General features: G+C 46.6%; 1 protein-coding gene across 1 annotated transcript in view; it reads right to left on the reverse strand.

Moving 5' to 3' along the window:
• The window catches only part of DOCK2 (dedicator of cytokinesis 2), a 1,017,649-nt gene that overhangs the window by 14,431 nt on the left and 976,559 nt on the right, over nt 1–26,659 (reverse strand). The window contains exons 50-51 of the mRNA XM_073573729.1: nt 25,833–25,953; nt 6,259–6,401 (exon numbers count right to left, since the gene is read on the reverse strand). Coding sequence (XP_073429830.1) covers nt 6,259–6,401; nt 25,833–25,953 — 264 coding nt within the window. The remainder of the gene's footprint in view (nt 1–6,258; nt 6,402–25,832; nt 25,954–26,659) is intronic.

Here is a 26,659-nt window from a genome sequence, read left to right on the forward strand (position 1 = left end):
AGTCAGTGGAGGACACTGGCATTGGGACAGGGACGCGTGGATGTTGGCCGTAGTTTAAGAGGAAGGGCGTCTGTCCAGTGGAATCAGCCACCGCATTGTTTAGGGCAAATTCAGCCCAAGGTAGCAAGGATGCCCAGTCATCCTGCCTGGCAGAGACAAAATGCCGTAGATAGGTGACCAAGGTCTGATTGGCTCTCTCGACCAAGCCATTCGTCTCGGGATGGTAGGCGGAGGACAGATTTAGCTCGATGCTGAGTAGGCTGCAGAGCTCCCTCCAAAACCAAGACGCAAACTGGGGACCTCGGTCACTCACGATTTTGTCCGGCATGCCATGCAAATGGAATACGTGCTTAATAAACAAAGTGGCCAGACCTCGAGCGGAAGGCAGGCGTGCGAGTGGCACCAGGTGCACCATTTGGGAAAAATGGTCGGTGACCACCCAGATGACCGTACTGCCACCAGACTTGGGCAGGCCAACTATGAAATCCATGCCAACTATCTCCCAGGGTCTATCCGCCACTGGCAGGGGATACAACAGCCCCGCCGGCCTCTGTCTAGAGGGTCTGTTTCGAGCACACGAGACGCATGCTTGCACGTATTCCTTGACATCTCGAGCCATATGTGGCCACCAATATGACCTTGCCAGGAGTTCGGTGGTCCGTTTATTGCCAAAATGACCACCCACCCTGGAGGCATGTGCCCAGGCGAGGACCTCCGGCCGTAACTGAGGAGGCGCCAAGGTCTTGCCTGGTGGCACAGACTCGAGAGCGACTGGAGTCACGGTCGTAAAACTCTCCGGCGGGAGAATTAACCGAGGCTCAGCCTCTCCTTCTTCCGCCGAGACCACTGAGCGTGAGAGAGCATCCGCACGGACGTTCTTCTCTCCAGAAAGGTAGTGCAGGGTGAAGCGGAAGCAGGAAAAGAAGAGCGACCACCTAGCCTGACGGGAGTTCAGACGCTGGGCAGTCTGTAAATAGAGCAGATTTTTATGGTCCGTATATACCTGGAAGGGAAACCGAGCCCCCTCCAGGAGATGTCTCCATTCTGAAAAGGCCAACTTCATGGCTAGCAGCTCCCTGTCACCGATGGAGTAATTCTTCTCTGTCGGTGAGAAGGTCTTTGAGAAGAAGAAGCAGGGATGCTTCAGACCTTGAGCATCCTTTTGGAAAAGAACTGCTCCTGCACCGACAGAAGAGGCATCTACCTCTAGTATAAATGGCTTGTTCACATCGGGACGATGTAGGATGGGAGCGCCAGCAAAATGAGACTTTATAGCCGAGAAGGCCTTGGAGACCTGTTCAGACCAAGCGTTGGGGTTAGCTCCTTTTTTGGTGAGAGCAACCAAAGGAGCTACCAGGGTGGAAAAGTGTGGTATAAACTGGCGGTAATAGTTCACGAAGCCCAGAAAGCGCTGCACCGCTTTGAGTGAATGAGGTTCTTGCCAGTCCATTACCGCTTGCAGTTTGGCAGGATCTATGGCCAGCCCCTGGGCCGAGATGATATAGCCCAGGAACGGCAAGGACTCCTGCTCAAACTGGCACTTCTCCAGCTTGGCAAAGAGGGAATTCGCCCACAGACGGTCGAAGACCTTGCAGACGTCCCTCCGGTGGGTAGTCAAATCTGGCGAAAAGATGAGTATATCATCCAGATATACCACCACCGAGGTAGAAAGCATGTCGCGGAAGATGTCGTTGACAAAATCCTGGAAGACAGCTGGCGCATTACAAAGGCCAAAAGGCATAACCAGATATTCGTAATGGCCATCCCTGGTATTAAAAGCTGTCTTCCATTCGTCTCCTTCACGAATGCGGATCAGGTTGTATGCCCCTCGCAGATCCAACTTAGTAAAGATCCGGGCCCCTCGCAACCTGTCAAACAACTCAGAGATCAACGGTAGAGGGTATTTGTTTTTAACCGTGATCGCATTGAGACCTCTGTAGTCAATGCAGGGGCATAACTCTCCACTCTTCTTCTGAACGAAGAACCCTGCACCAGCCGGTGACACCGACTTTCTGATAAAGCCTCTAGCCAGGTTCTCCCGGATGTATTGTGACATAGCTTCTGTCTCAGGGAGAGATAGTGGATACACACAGCCTCTAGGAGGTTCTGTGCCTGGCATGAGGTCTATCGGGCAATCGTAAGGACGGTGCGGCGGGAGCGTCTCTGCAGATTTTTTGGAGAAGACGTCCGCGTATTGGTGGTAGGGTTTAGGTAGTGCGGAGAGATCCACAGGCACTTCAGTGGAAGCCACCTGAAGACTGCCCTTCAGACATCTCCCCTCGCAGTCCTTGCTCCAGGCCAGTATCTTCCCTGTCGCCCACTCGATATGAGGAGAGTGGCACCGAAGCCAGGGAACCCCGAGCAGCACCTGATCGATGCCGTCTGGCAGGATTAGCAGGGACAGAGTTTCATGATGAGAGGGTGAGATAGAGAGCCCTAGTGGAGCTGTCTGATGGGTCACCTGAGAGGGTAACGGTGCTCCGTTAACCACCCTGATGGTCAGAGGCTGAGGTAATAGTACCAGGGGAATGGCGTGTTTCTGGGCGAAGGTAGAAGACAAAGTTTCCCTCGGCCCCAGAGTCCACGGTAACCTCTGCCTCCCAGGTGGAGGACTCACTGTCTAAGATGCCCCGGAACACCGGTTTGGGTGAGAAGGGTTTCATATTGGACTGCCCACTACCTACGACCACTGGGCGTGGACGCTTTTTCGCCCGCAGAGGACACGTGCTAGCCGGGTGCCCAAACTGTCAGCAGTGATAGCAACGTGCAGAGCTTCGCATCGGTCGTGGCTTTGAGCCGGTGCGAGACACCTCCATAGGTTCAGAGGGTGAAAGCTCCTGTGTGGGGTATATTAGTGGTTGGTGAATGTGGGAGCCAAGTTAACCCTACGTCTGGATTGTGCCCGTTCCAGCCCGCGCTCCGTAAACCGGAGGTCAATGCGGGTGGAAACGGCAATCAAATCTTCCAGACTTGTGGGAACCTCTCTGGTAGCTAGAGCGTCTTTAACGTGCTCAGCCAACCCTCTCCAAAACACCGGGACTAAGGCTTTGTCCGGCCACTCTAACTCGGAAGCCAATGTCCGAAACCGGACGGCATAATGGCTGACCGAGAGTGACCCCTGTGTTAGGGAGAGTAATTGTAAAGAGGTGTCGTGCGTGATCTGTGGTCCCAAAAAGACCTGCTTCAGGGCCGCGAGGAACTGCGCAGCACCCTGAACCACGGGATCATCACGTTCCCACAATGGCATGGCCCACTGTAATGCTCTGCCAGACAAAAGTGACACAATAAACCCCACCTTAGCCCGCTCTGTAGGAAACCGTGCAGCCAGTAACTCGAGCTGAATTGAGCACTGACTGACGAATCCCCTACAGGTGGCGCTGTCACCCGAAAATTGGTCGGGAAGCGGGAGGCGAGAAATTGTCGGCATGGGCAAAAGAGCGGGCGCACGTGAGACAGCCTCGGCGACTGTCTGGGCAGCAGCTAGCGCGGTATTCGCTGCTGAGTTGGCGCTCTCAATAGCCGCCAACCTGTTCTCCAGCTGCCGAATATAGCGCTGCAACTGCTGCATGTCTGCCATTGCCAGCCAGACCCTGGCGCTAGTGTAATGTTAGGGACGGCGGAACGCACCAAATATAAATAATAGGAGGTGCGTTCGCCGCCCGGGGTCCACCGTGCGGTAGGTGACTAGACCGCTGCTGGACAATGGCAGATGCACCTGAAGGTGCCGTAGTGCGCACGGGTTAACGTCACCCGAACGCTAGGAGCGGCTCTGTTCAGACACAGAGTCGCTTGGCAGAAATATATGCAAAGGCGCTGGCCCTGTTAACGTCACAGGAGCCGGCGTGTGGCGTCGCAGCCGCGAACACCAATAGCTGCTGGTAATGCAGCGCAGCGGCAACTAAAGCCGCAAGCGTCGGCGCCGAGAACCTGGCACCGATGGACACTAGTGTAGGCGTGGATCGCACTCTGGCGTGTAGCTTGCCACAACCTGGAGCTGACTAACCCAACACACAGTCACCAATCGTATTATCCAAGGGAAGGGGTTTCATAATAAGTCAGTCACCAGTCCATGCATCCATCACCATAAACACACAGCATAATATGCTACACTAGCGCATGGCCGAGCCACCATACAGGCTTTTTATAGCCATGCGCTTCCGGGACCTTCCAGTACCCTGGAAGGGACCAATCAGATCCGACGCAGGACCTGAGAATGTGACCCCTGCTCTCCAGTGAGAGGTCACCTTGCGGGCATGCCCAGTAGCACGGCATGAGGACTTAGCCTGGATGTTGCTGCCACCTCTGGTGCAGCAATGGTAGCACATCCTGTTCTGCAGGGAACTGCTCCAGAGGCTGTCAGAGCAAGTCTGAGTAGCACGCCGGGCTCGCCGTGATTGCTGAGCAGCACCCGGAGCGGTCGGAGGAAAATGGGAGACCGCTGGATGTCTGGCTCTGGATTCCCGCTGTGCAGTGTCAGGAATCTGACGCCTAACATTACCCCCCCTCCTAAGGCCCCCTCCCCTCTGCGCTTCACTGCGCTCAAAAGCCACGATCAGGAGCGGTGCGTGGATATTCTCCACCGGCTCCCAGGTTCGAGCCTCGGGCCCATGACCCTTCCAATCCACTAAATAAAATTTTTTGCCACGGACAAACCTGCGCCCTACGATGGCATTAACCTCAAACTCGTCAGACGATAAGTCTGACGACCCGGCCGATGACTCAGAAAACCGGTCCATGTGAACTGGTTTGAGGAGGGACACATGAAACACGTCTGAAATGGCTAAATGTGGAGGAAGAGCCAGGCGGTAGACCACCGAGCTAATTCGACACCTAACAAGTGGTTATTAATGGTGCATACTCAGATTGGGCCAGGGTTACTAGTGGGGTACCACAGGGTTCTGTATTGGGCCCCCTACTATTTAATATATTTATTAATGATCTAGTGGATGACTTACACAGTAAAATATCAGTATTTGCAGATGATACAAAACTATGTAAGGTAGTTAACACAAAGGAGGACAGTTTGCAACTTCAGACAGATTTGAGTAAATTGGAGAATTGGGCTGAAAAATGGCAAATGAGGTTTAACACCAATAAGTGTAAGGTTATGCACATGGGAAGGAGAAACAGATGCTACAATTACTTACTAAATGGGAAACTGCTGGGGAAATCAGACATGGAAAAAGACTTAGGCATCTTAGTCAATAAGAAGCTAAATTGCAGTGCCCAGTGTCAGGCAGCTGCCACCAAAGCAAATAGAGTCATGGGATGCATTAGAAGAGGTCTGGGGACACGAGATGAAAACATAATTCTCCCTCTGTATAAATCACTCGTCAGACCACACTTGGAGTATTGTGTGCAATTTTGGACGCCGGTGCTCAAGAAAGACATTACTGAACTTGAAAGGGTTCAAAGGCGGGCTACTAAAATGATAAATGGAGTTGGTTCACTACAATATCCAGAAAGGTTATCAAAATTAGGTCTATTTACCCTAGAAAAGAGAAGACTTAGGGGAGACTTAATATATATGTACAAGTATATCAGAGGGCAATACAGAGATCTATCCAATGAACTGTTTGTACAAAGGACTGTGACAAGAACAAGGGGGCATTCTCTTTGTTTGGAGGAAAGACAATTTCTGCACCAGCATAGAAGAGGGTTCTTCGCGGTAAGAGCAGTGAGGCTCTGGAATTCTCTTCTTGAGGAAGTGGTGATGACCAACTCACTGAATGAATTTAAGAAAGGAATGGATGCTTTTCTTATGAGTAACAGTATAGAAGGTTACGAATAACAGATTATTATAGGTAAATGGTTGACCCAGCTTAGGGGAAGGAATTTTTTTCCCTATGGAGAAAATTGACTTCTACTCTGTGGGTTTTTTGCCTTCCCCAGGATCAACAATGCAGAACAGCTGCACTAAAAATAGGCTGAACTAGATGGACATAAGGTCCAGCCTTGAAAACTATGTTACTATGTTATGTTATATGTTTGTGTTCAAAGGAGTAGTGTTCTGGAAGAAGTTGCACTCACCAGGGGATTATTTTTCTGCGCTTTATAAGGTTTACAATTTATTTTTCTCTTTTAAATTATAATTTTGATTGACCAGTCAAGTTAACAGCTGCGTCTACAAAAACAAGCTGTTATCATTGGGAATTTATAATGGACATGTTTATGGGACCGTCAGATATCTTATGGGTATAACATTATAGGTGAAATTTATTGGTTTCAAATCTATCATTACACATGATCACCGCTTACCATTGTCTTGAACAACTGATTAATTTTGCTTTTCTTTGTAAACCTCTTGTCTAACTCCAGCGCACCCGGATTTGGTTGGCTCATCCTGTGAGATTGATTCTTGTCTTCATGTGCTGTGCTGCTGGCAACTGATAAAGTTAACGCTGAAAACAGAATAAGAAAGAAATGAACACAACAAAAAATGAATGCAGGCGTGAATACTTGGGATCCTGATTTTTAGGGGACATGAGGATTTCTTCTTGTTATGTTCTTGCTATGTTATACTGAATTACAGTTTTACATATTATAATACTTGTTACAACAACAAAAATAAAATGGGATCAAAGATTTTTAATAGAAATGTAAAAGGATACCGCCATGGTTTTATATCAAATTTCCAACGTGATTTTTGAATTAAAAATTAATATGCAAAAATACTGTCTCATTAAATAATGTTTTTTTTTAAACATTTAGGATCTTGGAGTAATGATATTATGAACATAAATTATTATGTGTTTCCAAAATCCCTCTATACATTCTATACATAAACACTGCAAAGACTGAAAGGTTAATTGTTATTTTTAGTGTAAAATGCAGAGCAATGGCATAGCATACGGCGAGGCAGCATGCAGACAGCTCTTCTGGACACTTATAGTGGGTCTCGCTCGCGGTAAGACCTTTGCAGCAAGAAGAGCTTTTCCTGTAGACTCTACAAGAGACTCTCCATTTTGTTTCAGCAACATGGCTTGATGGCTTTAGCTCTTTTTGTCTATTCATCCACATCTACAGTTTTCAGGATTACATCAGAGCCTGTTTCTTGAGGGCACTATCAGAAATCCCTGCACTAATGGTTGCTGATCTGTAAAGGGCTGCAGAGGGCCCTCCCCAAAGACAAATCTAGCTGGTGAGTGTGCTCACTCTTTTTTTAAAGGGAATCTTTCAGTAGGATTACCTCCCCCTAAGCCAGCAACAAGGGCATGTACAGTAGGTCATAGAAAATTGAATAAAATAATACCTTGATATCTGCGATAAGATGTCTTATTCCAAACAAATTCACGTTTTTCCTACATGTAACTGAGCTGTTAATAAGAGCCGGACACAGATCTTCCCGAAAATCTGCCTCAAGAGCTTATTTTAAATGAAATGGGAGTTACCAGTGTGAGACAAGTATTATTGATATTTTGCACTCACACACAGCTCTGCAGCGAGATCAGAACTAACACAGCACAGCCGAGCATAATATACAATACAGCACTATGCTCACTCAATTCAATATGAAAAGAATTCTTTTGCTTACAAACGTCACATCAAATTTGCGTTAACGTTTTTTGTCTTGTGACTATCTGATGGCCAAGCTTGCAGGATTTAGCACTCTTCTGAAACCACACAATGTACTGCAATGATGTGGCAAATGTAGAGAACAGTAGGACACTGCTAAAACTTTGCAATGTATATACAGTAAATTTGGTAAATTATGGGCTAGACTATATGCTGCCATACACTGGACCCCAAAAATGAACCATTGACAAAATGCAAAAAATATACATGTTTATAATTTACTGCACATTAAAACACTACTAAATTAAAAAAAAATGAAATAGTTGCTGGAAAAGGGAAGAAAGTTCTTGCTCATTTACACCACTAATATAAAACATTGTATATACTGCAGTCGTGAATTTATGTTATATAGATGTAGTATATGGACAAAATATAAATCAATAGCATAAATAATTAGTCTTTAGATGGTACTATAAAATAAGATTGTTAATTCAAATGTCTCATATTATGTACTTTACATTCAGATATAATGTATCAAAGACTAAACATTAAAGGGGTTGTCTAGTCCAAATCAATAAGTCTGCATTCACTCACAATGCGTGCATTGGGGGTATTCACCAGTTTTTGAGCCAGGACCCGTGGGTATGCATGAGCTATTCATATTCCCCTCCAGAGCTCGTCCATACAAGTTTATGGAGTGAGGCTGAGCCCACTGGATGGGCTCTGGCCGGGAGTATGTATAACTCGTACATACATTCCGATCCTGGCTCACAAAGCAGCGAATCCGTGTAGCGCACAGTGCATTTGCTGGGGAAATTCATAAGTCTGCAGTTACACACCCCACAGACAATGTAAGCTCCCGTCAATGTACAGCAAGAATGGAGCATTGAAATGCACATATGCCTGAACAGGAGCACTGGTCAGAGCCTTCTACAATGCTTCAAAGGCTTCTTGCTGCCGTGGTCCCCACTTGGTGGGTCGAGTCTATGGCAAGCCAAATGAGCAAACTTGGGTATGAACCTTCGATAGTATCTGGCCTTAAAAACCTAGCACCTCCTGGAGAGTATGCGGCCGAAGCCACTTCTGCAAGGCATCCACCTTGCTGACAAATGGCTGCACCTGGGTGACCACTTGTCCTAATTACTCTATCCTATGGGTAGGATGAAGGCCATCTTCGCCTTCTCTTTTTAGGACACAGATACCTGCCAGTATCCGCTGGCCAGGTCAAGAGTTGAGAAGAACTTTGCATAACTCGGATAATGATTCTTCGATCTGCAGAAGAGGATAGGCATCCCAGACAGTCCGGGCATTCAATTTCCGGTGGTCCACACAGATCTGGAGGGACCCATCATTCTTCTGCCCCAAGACCACTGGAGCAGCCCAAGGACTTTGGCACTCCTGGATCACTCGATTCTCCAACATGCTGGCCACCATATCCATAATCTCTTGGTACATGTTGGGTGGGATCTGCGAATACCATTCTCAGATTGGCACAGCATCGCCGATAGGGATTTCGTATATAAGACAGTAACAGTTTTATGTCATGGTAAGTGAGGTAAGACCCAGATAAAGTTCTGTGTTCACAATGGAAAGTGCAAATGCCTATAGCTTACCAGAACGCTAAATTAAAATTCAACCCCTATGTCATCAGTAAGGCTACCCAACAAACAGAAATGAAACAAGGGACCCAGGGGAAAATGCGCATTGGGGCTCAGCACACGTTGTTCTGCACCATTGCAAAGTAAGGTTGGCTAATATGTTCTGATCTCCCTTCTCAATTTTGTGACTTCTCCTCATCATCATGTCTTAAGATTACAATTATTATTGGAATTTTGAGGATTTATACACTAGCACTTTATTAATCTATCTCATATACTATTATTATACTTGCATAATTGCTATGGTCACTGGGAGTTAGAGGAGTTATGCACAAGCACCTTAATTATCTTTGTAACATAAAGACTTGTTGTTATATATGGGATGATTTTGAGACTACTATTTGTATTTTGTTTTCAATCATGCATATAAACATAATGTGGCGCCCCTGAGGCTTCAGTCGCCACAGAGGTACTGCACCTTCTCCTAAGGTGTAGTGCCCCACCATCCAGATAAGGTGGGAACTCCTGACCACACTCCACACCTGCATTCCACACACAAGATAGTTCAGTGGGGCCACCTAACAGCTTCATGCTGGGGGTTTCCAGAGCACCCCTCGTGGAGCCCTGCTTCGCAACACGAGATGTGCTGGGAGGTGGGTGGAGTAAGATGATACAAAAGAGTGGGAAGAGTGAAAGTTATTGGTTAGTTTGCTAGAGGAGAGAGAAGAGAGAAGATGGGTGTCTGAGGGACGTGTTGCAGCAGGTCCCAGTGATCTGGGCTGTTGGCACGAGAAAGACCAGAGAAAGAGACTGATAAGATTGATAACCTAACCTTCCATAAGAGAGAGAGAGAACAGATCGGAACGAAGGAGAATAGAAGGACGGTGGGAAGCAGGTTGAGAAAGAGAGAGAACCCTTCCAGTCCAGAGAGCGCAAAGGCTGGGGCCCGGTCCCTGAGGTTGATTGGATCTTTATGTCCGGCAACAGACACCAGAGGAGTAGTGAGCCTCTAACGCCTTGCTCCCATCATAGACTTGGGACACAACAGCAACTGAATAGAGAGCCGGGACACAGTGAGGAGTCCCCGAAGCAGGCTACAGCTGTCTGTCATACAAGTAAAGACTAGGAACACCTAGAGAGAAGCATTCCAGGGTAACTAAGTACTGGAGTGCTTGACACCTAAAGGCGCATTGGAGGAGTCGTTCAGTAAGGTACATGTTGGCGGAGTGTGGAAGGGAGAATCCTATCCTGCCTGGAGGTTGGCTGGAGCCCTGACCTGGAGAACACAGTGCGGAGGCAGGCAGTTGTGTGAGCTGCAAACAGTGAGTAAAGCTTTGGAACTGCATACTCTGGTGTCCTCCAGTTATTGCAGCACCACTACACCTGGGTACCAGCCTCCATACCATTCTGCGCCTCTCCTCATCCATTGCACCTACACTGCCCTGGGACTACAGCTCCACCTGTGGGGAGCTATACCATCTCTGCTGCACCACACCATCAGTCCCAGCGGATCTGCATGCAGCGTTGGCTTACCATCCTACTTGTCAAACACCACGGGTGGCGTCACAAACTATTCATATAAACTTTAACACCATTAACATCAGCGCCATTGATATTGGGCGCCCAGGGCCACGGACGGGGTCACCGCTGCTGTGACACATTCCCGTCTTGGCGCCGGCCCGATACCGAGTACCCCGCTGCCCTGGGTGTGCGAGGGTGACCCAATAATATTTACTATACATATAATTTTCTAAATATATGCATTATATAACTATATATACATATATATATATATATATATATATACATACTAGAAATAGGCCCGATTGTTGGCATATGCAACAGAAATGGACTTATTGTTTATGTAAAGGAGGACTTTACACTAGCCTGACAGCAGATGGCGATAGTGTGAACTTATATGTTTGCTGTATTGTGGGTCGGGAAGCTCTCTTGTTGTTGTTACTTTTACTTTCGCTTTTGAGTGTATTATACCAGCAGCACGGGCTGTGTGCTTCTGAATTCTCTTATCTCATGTTTACCCATATGAAGTAAATACTGTTTACTCAAGATAACTTGCTCAGTGAAGTTCACTTGTGTACCCGGTGGATTCTCAGAAGATACACTCTGCTACACCGATGCTATTGCGTCGGGAGTGTGGTGAAATGAACATCTGCCGGCGGGCGGCTCAGCTAATGAGCAGTACCGCGTGGCTTTGGCGAGGGATTTGAAACCCTGCCCCGCCAGCTGGGCCAATGAGTGGTGCCGCGTGGAATTTGAATCCCCTGCCAAAGCTGCGCAGCACTGCTCATTGGCTGAGCACCCCTGTCCTGATGTGCATGGTCCCCGTCACCCCCTTTCCTGGTATGCATGGCCCTCTCACCCCCCTTTCCTGGTATGCATGGTCCTCTCACCCCCCTATCCTGGTATGCATGGTCCTATCACCTCCCAATCCTGGTATGCATGGTCCCCCCTCATCCCTATCCTGGTATGCATGGTCCTCTCACCCCCCTATCCTGGTATGCATGGTCCTCTCACCACACTTGCCTGGTATGCATGGTCCTATCACCTCCCAATCCTGGTATGCATAGTCCCCTCTCACCCCCTATCCTGGTATGCATGGTCCCCTCACCACTCTTGCCTTAAATGCATGGTCCTATCACCTCCCAATCCTGGTATACATGGTCCCCTGTTGTGAGTTCATTTTCCCCTTCATTACTGAGGCCCGAGGAACTCCCTCTTCTGGTAAAGAAAGGTAGTGAGCCTGATTATCAAACACCTGAGGCTGATGATGATGACTGGCTGAGTGGAGTTACTGACTGGATATAAGGCTGCCGACGCCCTTCTGCCCTGCGGGTGATTTCTCTGTGGGATCCTTGGAGACAAGTCTGAATTCCTGCTCCTTTGCTGCTCGGCCTTTTGCTTTTGTGCTTTGACTTTGTTTTGCTTTGTTTTTCTGGATTTCTGCCATTCCCTGCTGGGGTGTGCTGAATTCATTTAGCTCTGTCTTCTGAAAATACCTGAGTGCTGATTTAGTTTTTGAAGCCTAGCTGCTTCAGGGCCTTTTTCATATCAGCTTGTTGGCTTTTGTCTTTGATAGGGTTTTGGCAGATTGCAGACAGCAGCCTTCCTGTCCTTTCCTATCTAGGTAGTTTTGGGCCCCGTCTTTGCTCAGTCTATCTTTCTGTCTGTGTTAGTATTTTCATCTTGCTTCACTGTCATTATATGTTGGGGGCTGCCTATTGCTTTGGGGTCTGCTGTGGGGCAGTTTAGATTTCCCCTTTCTTTCTTTAGGCCTATGTAATTCTCCGGCTGTGATCGAGGGGTCTAGGGCATCGTAGGAACCCCCCACGGCTACTGCTATTTGTGTTGATAGGTTCAGGGGTCTGCAATCTGATAGTTGCCAACTTCTCTGGCTTTCTGGACTTAGCTTGTATTTCTGCTTTTGCCTCCTACGGTGACTCATTCATAACAGAATCACCCTCCATACCGCAGATCCTAGGGAACTCAATAGCAGGAAAGAATTGTTAAAAAAAAAAAAAAAAGTGTGTATATTTTTTCCTCTATATCTCTGAGGCCATAGGGGGAATTTTTTTTTTTTCTCTCAATGGAGATAAAGCAATTGTCTGATCGTGTGGAGCAGCTCGCTGCGGAAGTGCGGGGAATTTCCGCCTACCTTGCTCATTCACATGCTGCTGAACCATAGATTCCTACACCTGATGTATTTTTTGGGGATCGATCTAAATTTTTGAATTTCAAAAATAATTGTAAATTATTTTTTGCCTTGAAGCCTAACTCGTCAGGGAACTCCGCGCAGCAGGTTAAAATTGTCATCTTTTTGCTGCGTGGCGATCCCCAGGATTGGGCGTTTTCTTTGAAACCAGATGATCCTATTCTGACTAATGTGAACGCATTCTTTCAAGCTTTGGGGTTGTTGTATGACGAACCTAATGCCATTGATCAGGCTGAAAAGACCCTGCTGCCATTGAGCCAGGGTCGTGATTCTGCAGAATTGTACTGTCAAAAATTCCGAAAGTGGGCAGTACTTACTACCTGGAATGATAATGCCTTGGCTGCTCTCTTTCGGAAGGGGTTGTCAGAAGCCGTAAAAGATACTATGGTGGGATTTCCTGTTCCCTCTGGTCTGGACGATTCTATGTCATTAGCCATTCAGGTTGATCGGCGTTTGCGCGAACGCAAAGCTGCACGAGAGGTGTTGCCACCTGTTGAACAAATGTCTGAACCTATGCAATGTGATAGTTTTTTCCAGAGAGCAGCGTCAGGAGTTCAGAAGGCGTAATAAGTTGTGTTTTTTCTGTGGAGATGCCTCGCATATTATTTCTGTCTGTCCTAAACGAGAGAAACGCTTTGCACACACGTTTTCTGTTGGGGGTGTTCAACCTAAGTTTCTTCTGGCTATTACTCTGATCTGCTCCCTGTCCACATTTTCCGCTAAGGCTTTTGTGGATTCGGGAGCAGCCCTAAACCTAATGGACTTGGATTTTGCTAAACGTTGTGGATTTCCGATGACACCTCTGCGGACGCCTATCCCTTTGAGGGGGATTGATGCTACTCCTTTGGCTAAAAATAAACCCCAGCTTTGGACCCAGGTGGTAATGCGGGTTGCCACAGAACATCAAGAAAATTGCAGATTTTTGGTGTTGCATAATCTGCATGATACTATTGTTCTGGGATTTCCCTGGTTACAGATTCATAATCCAGTTTTGGATTGGAAATCTGTGTCTGTGGTGAGTTGGGGTTGTCGGTGTGCCTTTAGTGAGGCTCCGGTGTTTTCCACCTCTCCTCAGTCGCATGATGTTCCTGATTATTTGGCGGACTTTTATGATGTATTTAGTGAGAATGAGTCTGCGTCTCTGCCTCCTCATAGGAGTTATGACTGTGCAATTGAACTGAGCCCGGGGTGTAAATTTCCCAAGGGTCGGCTCTTCAATTTATCTGTACCCGAGCACGAGGCTATGCGATCCAATATTAAGGAGGCGTTGGAGAAGGGTCATATTAGACCATCCTCGTCACCCTTAGGTGCCGTTTTTTTTTTTGTAGCCAAAAAGGATGGATCATTAAGACCTTGTATTGATTATCGTGCCCTCAACAAAATTACTGTTAAATATCAGTATCCGTTACCCCTGATTTCTGATCTATTCTCCAGAGTTAAAGGTGCTTGCTGGTTTACCAAGCTTGACCTCAGGGGGGCGTATAATCTTATTCGCATTAAGCATGGGGATGAATGGAAGACGGCGTTTAATACTCTGGAGGGACATTTTGAGTACCTGGTGATGCCTTTTGGGCTCACTAATGCCCCTTCGGTCTTCCAGTGCTTCATGAACGATATTTTCCGAGATTTTGTCGATAAATTTTTGATTATCTATCTGGATGATATTTTGATCTTCTCCAAGGATTGGGATTCTCATGTGGAACATATTCGGACTGTGTTCTGGATCTTGAGGGAGAATTCCCTGTATGTCAAAGGATCTAAATGCCTTTTTGGAGTACAGAGGATTTCTTTTTTGGGATTTATTTTGTCCCCGTCAACTATTGAAATGGACCCGGCCAAGGTACAGGCCATTCACGATTGGGTTCAATCCACTTCTTTGAAGGCCCTCTAGAAGTTTTTGGGATTTGCTAATTTTTATCGGAAATTTATAGCAAAATTTTCTAGTATTGCCAAGCCATTGACTGATTTGACTAAAAAGGGTGCTGATGTGTTAAATTGGTCTCCGGAGGCTGTTTCTTCCTTTCAGGAGCTGAAGCGAAGATTCACCTCCGCCCCGGTTTTGCGGCAACCTGATGTCTCACTTCCATTCCAGGTAGAGGTGGATGCTTCTGAGATTGGTGCAGGAGCTGTTTTGTCCCAAAAGGATCCTGTAACATCTAAAATGAATCCCTGTGCTTTCTTTTCCCGAAAGTTCTCTCCATCTGAACGCAACTATGATGTGGGGAATAGGGAACTGTTGGCCATGAAATGGGCATTTGAGGAGTGGAGACATTGGTTGGAGGGAGCTAAGCATCAAGTCGTGGTCCTCACTGACCACAAGAATTTGATTTACCTAGAGTCGGCTAAGCGCTTGAACCCTAGACAGGCTAGGTGGGCCTTGTTTTTTTACACGTTTTGATTTTGTGGTTTCTTTTCCTCCTGGAACAAAGAATGTCAAGGCAGACGCCCTCTCTAGGAGCTTCTTTGCTGATTCTCCTGTGGTGACCAAGCCTTCTACCATCTTAGGCGAAGGGGTAGTTCTTTCTGCCATCTAGCCCGATTTGAGACATGCTCTGGAAGAGTTCCAGGAGGACAAATCTGAGCGTTGTCCCAGTGGAAAGTTGTATGTTCCTGACCAGTGGAAGAAGAGAGTGATGTCTGAAGTTCATTGCTCTGCTTTGGCTGGTCATCCAGGTATTTTTGGTACTAGAGATCTGGTGAGTCAGTTTTTTTGGTGGCCCTCCTTGTCTCGTGATGTCAGGAATTTTGTGCAGTCCTGTGGGACGTGCTCCCGGTCTAAATCGTGTTCTCGCTCTAGTGCGTTGTTGATGCCTTTGCCTGTCCCCAAGAGGCCATGGACCCATATTTCAATGGATTTCATCTCTGATATGCCTGTCTCTCAGAGGATGACTGTTATTTGGGTGATTTGTGATAGGTTCTCTAAGATGGTTCATCTTGTACCACTCTCTAAGTTGCCGTCTTCCTCTGAGTTGGTGCCCCTGTTTTTACAACAGGTAGTTCGTTTGCACGGGATTCCTGAGAACATTGTATCTGACAGAGGAGTCCAGTTTGTGTCTAGATTTTGGAGAACTTTCTGTTCCAGGCTGGGAATTCAGTTGTCCTTCTCCTCTGCTTTTCACCCTCAGACCAATGGGCAGACAGAGAGAACAAACCAGACCTTGGAGTCATATTTGAGATGTTTTATTTCTGCTGATCAGGATGATTGGGTTTCATTTTTGCCCTTGTCCGAATTTGCTTTAAATAAGAGAGCTAGTTCTGCCACTTTGATGTCACCTTTTTTTTGTAACTTTGGGTTTCATCCTCGATTTTCTTCAGGGCAGGTGGAACCCTCTGCCTGCCCAGGTGTTGACACTGTGGTGGAGAGAATGCACCAGATCTGGGACCAAGTGGTGGATAAGTTATCTCTCTCCCAGGAAAAGGCCCAGCGGTTTTCCAACCGACATAGGACCATTGGTCCCCAGTTTAAGGTTGGTGATATGGTGTGGTTATCATCAAAAAATATTGCTATGAAGGTGGCTTCTCCTAAGTTTAAGCCTAGATTTATTGGACCTTACAAGATTGTGGAGATTATTAATCCGGTCTCTTTTCGTTTGGCTCTTCCTGTCACATTTAAAATCCATAATGTGTTCCATAAATCTTTGTTGAAGAGGTTTGTTGAACCTGTTGTTCCGGGGGTGGCACCTCCAGACCCTGTATTGGTTGAAGGTAACATGGAATATGAGGTAGAGAAAGTACTGGATTCCCGTCTGGCTAGACGGAGACTCCAGTATTTGGTTAAGTGGAAGGGTTATGGTCAGGAGGATAATTCCTGGGTCTCTGCCTCTGATATTCATGCCAAAAGATTGGTGCGTGCCTTTCATCGGGCTCACCCTGATCGCCCTGGTGGCGTAGTTGAGGGTTCGGTGACCCCTCCTCAAGGGGGAGGTACTGTTGTGAGTTCATTTTCCCCTTCATTACTGAGGCCCGAGGAACTCCCTCTTCTGGTAAAGAAAGATAGTGAGCCTGATTATCAAACACCTGAGGCTGATGATGGTGACTGGCTGAGTGGAGTTACTGACTGGATATAAGGCTGCCGACGCCCTTCTGCCCTGCGGGTGATTTCTCTGTGGGATCCTTGGAGACCAGTCTGAATTCCTGCTCCTCTAAAGCTAAGTTTGCTGCTCGGCCTTTTGCTTTTGTGCTTTGACTTTGTTTTGCTTTGTTTTTCTGGATTTCTGCCATTCCCTGCTGGGGTGTGCTGAATTCATTTAGCTCTGTCTTCTGAAAATACCTGAGTGCTGATTTAGTTTTTGAAGCCTAGCTGCTTCAGGGCCTTTTTCATATCAGCTTGTTGGCTTTTGTCTTTGCTGTCTGCAATCTGCCAAAACCCTATCAGCCTTCCTGTCCTTTCCTATCTAGGTAGTTTTGGGCCCCGTCTTTGCTCAGTCTATCTTTCTGTCTGTGTTAGTATTTTCATCTTGCTTCACTGTCATTATATGTTGGGGGCTGCCTATTGCTTTGGGGTCTGCTGTGGGGCAGTTTAGATTTCCCCTTTCTTTCTTTAGGCCTATGTAATTCTCCGGCTGTGATCGAGGGGTCTAGGGCATCGTAGGAACCCCCCATGGCTACTGCTAGTTGTGTTGATAGGTTCAGGGGTCTGCAATCTGATAGTTGCCAACTTCTCTGGTTTTCTGGACTTAGCTTGTATTTCTGCTTTTGCCTCCTACGGTGACTCATTCATAACAGTCCCCCCTCAATCCTGGTATGCATGGTCCCCTCACCACCCTATCCTGGTATGCATGGTCCCCTCATCCCCCAATCCTGATATGCATGGTCGCCTCACCCCCCTATCCTGGTATGCAAGCTACCCCTCACCCTCCTATCCTGATATGCATGGCCCTCTCACCCCCAATCCTGATATGCATGGTCCTCTCACCCCCCCTATCCTGGTATGCATGGTTCTCTCACCCCCCTATCCTGGTATGCATGGTCCTATCACCCCCCAATCCTGGTATGCATGGTTTTCTCACCCCCCTATCCTGGAATGCAAGCTCCCCCACCCCTTATCCCAGTATGCATGGTCCTCTCACCCCCAATCCTGATATGCATGGTCCTCTCACCCCTATTAAACTGCACACACGCAAAAAAAAACAAACATTTATACTCACCTTTCTTCCCTGTGCTCCAGCGCCGTCCCGTTCTGCTGGGGGAGGAGTGTGTCGCCGGAGTACGCGCATGCCCATACCGCGCTGTCCGGTGCCATATTGCTGACGGTACACTGCAAAAATGTGTCTTCAGCAAAATGGCGCCAGATAGCGCTATGCGCATGCGCAATTCCGACACCGCACTCCTGCCCCGGTCTCCGGTGAGAAGAGAAGTGCCGTGGCAACACTCCTCTGGGTCAGGTAAGTATGTAAGTAATCCCCCGCCCCGCCGGTGGAGCCAATGAGCAGTGCCACGCGGGATTTGAATCCCCCCGCCAAGCCTCAGCCGGCAGGAGGCTCAGCCAATGAGCGGTGCCGCGCGGCTTGGCGGGGGATTCAAATCCCATGCAGCAATGCTCATTGGCTCAGCTGGCGGGGCGGGGGATTTGAATCCCACGTCACTTATTGGCTGAACGCGGCTTGGCGAGGGATATGAATCCCGGCTGCCATATCGGAATACCCATAACTTGGGTGTTCCAATATGGCAGTCGGCGTAGTTCCGGCCGTGGTGGATTGTGGGATAGCGACACAATCACCAGAAGCTGTCACAGAGCCGATTGGCAATTATATATTATATATATATTTATATATTGTGACAGTGGCTTTGTAGAGGACGGGAGGTACGTGTCACTGCGCATGCAGCGGTCAGTGATGTGAAACCGGAGTGTTTTTGTGCTTCCAGCACACTATGTGCTGAGAGGCCACGTACAGTTTCATGGGTCAGTTTCATGTGAGCATCCGCAGCGTGGGAGGGAGAGTGCTCACCATACCCTTTTCTCTACAGGACATGCAGGTTTTTGAAGACCTGCAGTCATGTCATGATCACGTGACCAGCACATGTGATGATCGACTGAACCACAGGTCCAGGTATGTGTGTGGTGCTGTGGGGAGAGGCTGTACGTCCCACAGAAGTGAGGACTGAGACTGGTTTCACTAAGTGTGTGGAGGACCCCGCATAACGGTGGAGTGAACTATATGTTATCATTTTTGTTTTGTTTTTCTGTGGTGCCCGGAGGGCTGTGTTTTGTTTTCAACACCTTGGATTATGCAGCATATAATAAACCCACTGGTGTTTTATGTGCAGGTGCTCCTGAGTCTGCCTGAAGGCTTCTACCAACTGTGACACCCCCTCACACTATATATATATAATGTTTGTAATATATTTCTAATTAATTTGTTATTTTATGCATGGAGTTGTATTGCACCTTATTGGTCTCATTCCCATAGCAGCCCACTCTCTGGTTTAACATTTGACTAAATGCATCCATATTATTGTTATTAATGGATCTATATATGGACTGGTGTTGATAACAAATTTAAGGATATCTGGAACATGAGATCTGAAACTCACAGTCTATGTGGATGTAGACTGGGCTCGTTACTTAAGTGATAATAAATCGACAAGCGGCTATTTGCTCAAGCTTGGAAAAAGTTCAAATTCCTAGTCTAGCAGAAAACAGGTGTCTGCAACCTTCTCATCTACAGAAGCAAAGTATGTGTCTGCAGCCCACACAGGTCAAAAAGTCATTTGGATAAACCAATTGTTGGTGATCTTAGCAAGCCATATACTCAACCGATGGCGATTTATGAAGACAGCTAAGGATGCATTAAACTTGCATGCGGTGAGAAGATCAATGCAAGAACCAAACACATTGATGTTAAACATCAACACCTGCGTGATTTGATAGAACATGACATTATTGAGTTTGTTTATTGCGAGACTTACCATATATTAGCTGATATTATGACAAAGCCACTTCCAAGAGCCAAACTTGAAGAATTCAGAACCAAAATAGGACTAACAGGATACATAGTTGTTGAGTGGGGTGTTGGAATAATGCTTATTATCTATATATATATAAGAGGCCTCGTGTTTACTCGCTAATCCAGCCCCCTGCACAGTAGCTCCACTCCCCACCCCATTACCACACACAATCCCGCCCTCCACCCCATTACCACACACAATCCCGCCCCCACCACATTACCACACACAATCCCGCCCCCCCACCACATTACCACACACAATCCTGCCCCCCACCACATTACCACACACAATCCGGCCCCCCCACCACATTACCACACACAATCCGGCCCCCCCACCACATTACCACACACAATCCGGCCCCCCCACCACATTACCACACACAATCCCGCCCCCCACCACATCACCACACATAATCCCGGCCCCCCACCACATCACCACACATAATCCCGCCCCCCCACCACACCGCCACACACAATCCCGCCCCCCCACCACATCGAAACACATAATCCTGGCCCCCCACCACATCGCCACCCATAATCCCGGCCCCCCACCACATCGCCACACATAATCCCACCCCCCACCACATCACCACACATAATCCCACCCCCCACCACATCACCACACATAATCCCGGCCCCCCACCACATCACCACACATAATCCCGCCCCCCACCACACAATCCCGCCCCCCACCACATCACCACACATAATCCCGCCCCCACCATATTACCACAAATAATCCCGCCCCCCACCACATCACCACACACAATCCCGCCCCACCACATCGCCATACATAATCCTGGCCCCCCACCACATCGCCACCCATAATCCCGGCCCCCCACCACATCACCACGCATAATCCCATCCCCCACCACATCACCACACATAATCCTGGCCCCCCACCACATCACCACACATAATCCCGCCCCCCACCACATCACCACACATAATCCCGCCCCCACCACATTACCACACATAATCCCGCCCCCACCACATCACCACACATAATCCCGCCCCCCCACCACATTACCACACATAATCCTGCCCCCACCACATCACCACACATAATCCCGCCCCTCCACCACTGAACCACACATAATCCCACCCCCCACCACATCACCACACATAATCCCACCCCCCACCACATCACCACAAATAATCCCACCCCCCCACCACATCACCACACATAATCCCGCCCTCCACCACATTACCACACATAATCCCGCCCCCACCACTTTACCACACATAATCCAGCCCCCCAACACATTACCACACATAATCCCGCCCCCCAACACATTACCACACATAATCCCACCCCCCCACCACATTACCACACATAATCCCGCCCCCCACCACATTACCACACATAATCCCGCCCCCACCACATTACCACACATAAAAGTCTTTCAGTTCAAATTGTACCTGGTAGAAGTCAAGGAAAGGTCTTTGAAAATGACTATACATTTAATTGTGTTTACAGAGAAATTTTAACTTAATTTATGTTTCATTATGAAATTTGTTTAGATGCTGGAATGAATAAAAAACGCACATCTTACTGAATCCAGTTTGTTTTTGATTTCACACTGTGAATAAAATGTATCATTAGTATTATTCAGATTTTTAATGATTATTATTGTTATTAACGTCATTTTAATTTAATTTACCACCTGCGTAAGCGCTATTGAATGTTGTCATTATTTACTTTAGTTTAATCACCAGCAGCGTTAATTAGATAGCAATGAGCGTGCCGCGCGTTAGCTGGCTGGAAACAGCTAGTTGTATATATTGCAACAACTACTATTTACAGTACCACTATTTAATAGTGCATGAGTTGCTTTCTTTAGCAATAGTGTTGTATCGTCAGTAGTGTTGAGCATTCCGATACCGCAAGTATCGGGTATCGGCCGATACTTGCTGTATCGGAATTCCGATACCGACTTCCGATATTTTTTCAATATCGGAATTCGGCATCGGAATCGGAAGTTCAGTTGATTGACGGCCTGACGTCATCATGATGCGCGGTGTGTGCGCATCATGATGCGCCGTCATTTCGGGCCTTCCGGGGGTCTCTGCCGGCCTGCCGGGGGGCTGTGCCGGCCTGCCGGGGGGCTGTGTGGACTGCCCGGGGTCTCTGCCGGCCTGCCGGGGGGCTGTGCCGGCCTGCCGGGGGGCTGTGCACCCTGTGGGGGTCTGTACCGGCCTGCCGGGGGGCTGTGCCGGCCTGCCGGGGGGCTGTGCTGATGTCCGGGGGTCTGTGCAAGCATCGTCCGATGGGACTACAAGTCCCATCGGGCGATGCCTGCTACCATGACAGTGATTGACACATTAGCCAATGATGGGACAGTAGTAGTCCCATCATCCGGCTAATGTGTTAAATGTTAAAAAAAAAAAAAAAAAAAAAAAAAAAAATACTACATACATACTACATGCTACATACATACTACATATATACTACATACATACTACATGCATGCTACATACATACTACATATATACTACATACATACTGCATGCTACATACATACTACATACATACTACATACATACTACATGCATGCTACATATATACTACATGCTACATACATACCACATACATACTACATGCATGCTACATATATACTACATGCATGCTACATACATACTACATATATACTACATGCATGCTACATACATACTACATGCTACATGCATGCTACATACATACTACATACATGCTACATACATACTACATATATACTACATGCATGCTACATATATACTACATGCATGCTACATATATACTACATGCATGCTACATATATACTACATACATACTACATATATACTACATACATGCTACATACATACTACATACATACTACATATATACTACATGCATGCTACATATATACTACATGCTACATACATACCACATACATACTACATACATGCTACATATATACTACATGCATGCTACATACATACTACATATATACTACATGCATGCTACATACATACTACATGCTACATGCATGCTACATACATACTACATACATACTACATGCTACATACATACCACATATATACTACATACATACAATACATTCATACAATACATACATAGACATACAGTACATATAACATAGAGTAACATACTTACCAATACTTGTCACATTGTTCCCCGAAGCCATTGTCGTCTACGGAATAAATATTAACATAACAAACCACAAAAATACTCACCCACGATCCGAAGCAGTCCACGAGTGTGTCCCACGACGATCTTGGGTAGAGAACGGCAGCATCAGATGATGCTGCCGTTCTCTACGGGCTGCAGGAATCCAATGACGGAAGGTAGGTATCCTTCCGCACTGTATTCCTCCGCCACTTAAAAAAAAAAAAGTCCCTAGTCTCACTTTATGCCATTGCTGTGTGGGAAATTCCCACACAGCAATGGCATAAAGTGAGACTAGGGACTTTTTTTTTTTTTTAAGTGGCGGAGGAATACAGTGCGGAAGGATACCTACCTTCCGTCATTGGATTCCTGCAGCCCGTAGAGAACGGCAGCATCAGCTGATGCTGCAGTTCTCTACCCAAGATCGTCGTGGGACACACTCGTGGACTGCTTCGGATCGTGGGTGAGTATTTTTGTGGTTTGTTATGTTAATATTTATTCCGTAGACGACAATGGCTTCGGGGAACAATGTGACAAGTATTGGTAAGTATGTTACTCTATGTTATATGTACTGTATGTCTATGTATGTATTGTATGAATGTATTGTATGTATGTAGTATATATGTGGTATGTATGTAGCATGTAGTATGTATGTAGTATGTATGTAGCATGCATGTAGCATGTAGTATGTATGTAGCATGCATGTAGTATATATGTAGTATGTATGTAGCATGCATGTAGTATATATGTAGCATGTATGTAGTATGTATGTGGTATGTATGTAGCATGTAGTATATATGTAGCATGCATGTAGTATATATGTAGTATGTATGTAGCATGTATGTAGTATATATGTAGTATGTATGTAGTATATATGTAGCATGCATGTAGTATATATGTAGTATGTATGTAGTATATATGTAGTATGTATGTAGTATATATGTAGCATGTATGTAGTATGTATGTAGCATGCATGTAGCATGTAGTATGTATGTAGCATGCATGTAGTATATATGTAGTATGTATGTAGCATGCATGTAGTATATATGTAGCATGCATGTAGTATATATGTAGTATGTATGTAGCATGCATGTAGTATATATGTAGCATGCATGTAGTATATATGTAGCATGCATGTAGTATATATGTAGTATGTATGTAGTATATATGTAGCATGTATGTAGTATGTATGTAGCATGCATGTAGCATGTAGTATGTATGTAGCATGCATGTAGTATATATGTAGTATGTATGTAGCATGCATGTAGTATATATGTAGTATGTATGTAGTATATATGTAGTATGTATGTTGCATGTAGTATGAATGTAGCATGTATGTAGTATGTATGTAGCATGCATGTAGCATGTAGTATGTATGTAGCATGCATGTAGTATATATGTAGTATGTATGTAGCATGCATGTAGTATATATGTAGCATGCATGTAGTATATATGTAGTATGTATGTTGCATGTAGTATGAATGTAGCATGTATGTAGTATGTAGTATGAATGTAGCATGTAATTTTTTTTTTTTTTTTTTACATTTAACACATTAGCCGGATGATGGGACTACTACTGTCCCATCATTGGCTAATGTGTCAATCACTGTCATGGTAGCAGGCATCGCCAGATGGGACTTGTAGTCCCATCGGACGATGCCTGCACAGACCCCCGGAGCCTGCACAGCCCCCCGGCAGGCCGGCACAGCCCCCCGGAGCCTGCACAGACCACCGGCAGGCCGGCACAGACCACCGGAGCCTGCACAGACCCCCTGGCAGGCCGGCACAGCCCCCCGGCAGGCCGGCACAGCCCCCCGGCAGGCCGGCACAGCCCCCCGGAGCCTGCACAGACCACCGGAGCCTGCACAGACCACCGGCAGGCCGGCACAGACCACCGGAGCCTGCACAGACCCCCTGGCAGGCCGGCACAGCCCCCCGAAAGGCCCGTACAGACCCCAGAGAGGCTGTACAAGGGCAGGAAAGGGTTTTTCTTATTCCGATACCGGAAGTCCCATAGACTTGAATGGGACTTCCGGTATCGGAATCGGCGATACCGATACTTTTTTTAAAGATCGGCCGATACCATCCGATACGATACTTTGAAGTATCGGATGGTATCGCTCAACTCTAATCGTCAGTAATTCACTGTTAGGCTAAGTGCACACGGTGCGGATCCACCCGCGGACTTTAAGAAATCCGCAGGTCAAATGACCTGCATTTTTCCTGCGGATTTCTTCCTTTTTTTTGCGGTTTTTGAGCGGTTTTCCACTGCGGTTTTCCCCCTGCGGATTTGGAGAATGGAACAGGTGGAAAACCGCACAAAAGAAGTCACATGCACTTCTTTTAAAACCGCAGCAATTCCGCACTGATTTTTCCGCACCATTTGAACTGCTTTTTTTTTTTTATCATTGATTTACATTGTACTGTAAATCACACTGCGGATCTGCAGTGTTTCTGTGCGGAAAAATCTGCTGCGGATCCGCAGGAACTCAGCATCGTGTGCACATAGCCTTAAAAGGCAGACAAACCAGGAAGTTCCTGCTCACTGTTTGCAGCTGGAGCACAGTTTTTCCTTTCTCTTTGCAAGCTGATAGACAAGATGCTAAGATCCTCAGCTTTAAGAAATGCCAATTGTAAGCTGCATTATATTTCTTCCTGAATAAATATCTGTTCACTGTTGAACGAATGGACACTACAGAGATTAATCTGCTGCCAACAGAGTCATGCTGTTTTTGTTTTTCTTCTAGGGCACTATCTTTGAGTTTGACCAGATGTACCAGTTAATATCTTTGTTGCAAAAAAATTGAAAATACCAGGATATATTTCATACAGACATAATTCATCCCATGAATATGATATCTTAAAAAACTGTAAAAAGTATTGTATGTTACCTGGGATCATTGGCATTGAGCGACTTGCAAAGCTCATTTGCTTTAGAACCGATGTGCTTTGTGGTGATGTCATGTGATCCGAGAGGTTGGTGTCACTCATATATTCCTGCTTCCTTGACAACTGAAAAAACACATGCAGAAATATATGCACATATATATATATATAGGCTTTTTTTTATAACACAACGCTTTGCTAGATCCATCACGTGATGGACTACAACACTTGCTGATAAACCTCACTGACATTACTTTCAGATTTCACTGGGGCAGACAACATAACAACAGTAAGGGTATGTTTCCACGTTCAGCATTTGCTGCCGATTGGACGCTGCGTTCAGCTGCAGTGTCCGATCCGCAGCAGCCATATGTTACAGCATAGTGGAGGGGATTTTATGAAATCCCATCTCCACTATGCATTCAAAGACGCAGGTGGCAGACCCGCGTATACACACATGTGGCGTGTCTTTATAGACGGCAACATCTCTATTTATCTTGCGGAAACGCTCAGTCTCTGCAAGATAAATATCACAGTCTATGTATATGATGCGGTGATTCCGCATGGTTCAATGTACACATGCGGAATCACCACCCATACAAAAGCCAGTAGCGCTTTGGACGTAGCTGCGTCCAAAGCGTTGCAAATACTGAATGTGGAAACATACCCTGAAAGGGCTCAAACTCTTTCTTTTCCTAGTGCAGCTTTCCTTTAAGTTAATTTTTGATGGAGAAGCATGTGATCTGTCCATCAGCCTCATCCGATAGAAAAATAACTTTCTCATTTGAGGTTTCTTACAATTGGAGGAGGCTAATGCACAGGTCTGTTCACA

The sequence above is a fragment of the Dendrobates tinctorius genome, unplaced genomic scaffold, assembly GCF_039654945.1.
Source record: "Dendrobates tinctorius isolate UK_male_01 unplaced genomic scaffold, ASM3965494v1 ptg000036l, whole genome shotgun sequence".
In the NCBI taxonomy this organism is placed as follows: domain Eukaryota; kingdom Metazoa; phylum Chordata; class Amphibia; order Anura; family Dendrobatidae; genus Dendrobates; species Dendrobates tinctorius.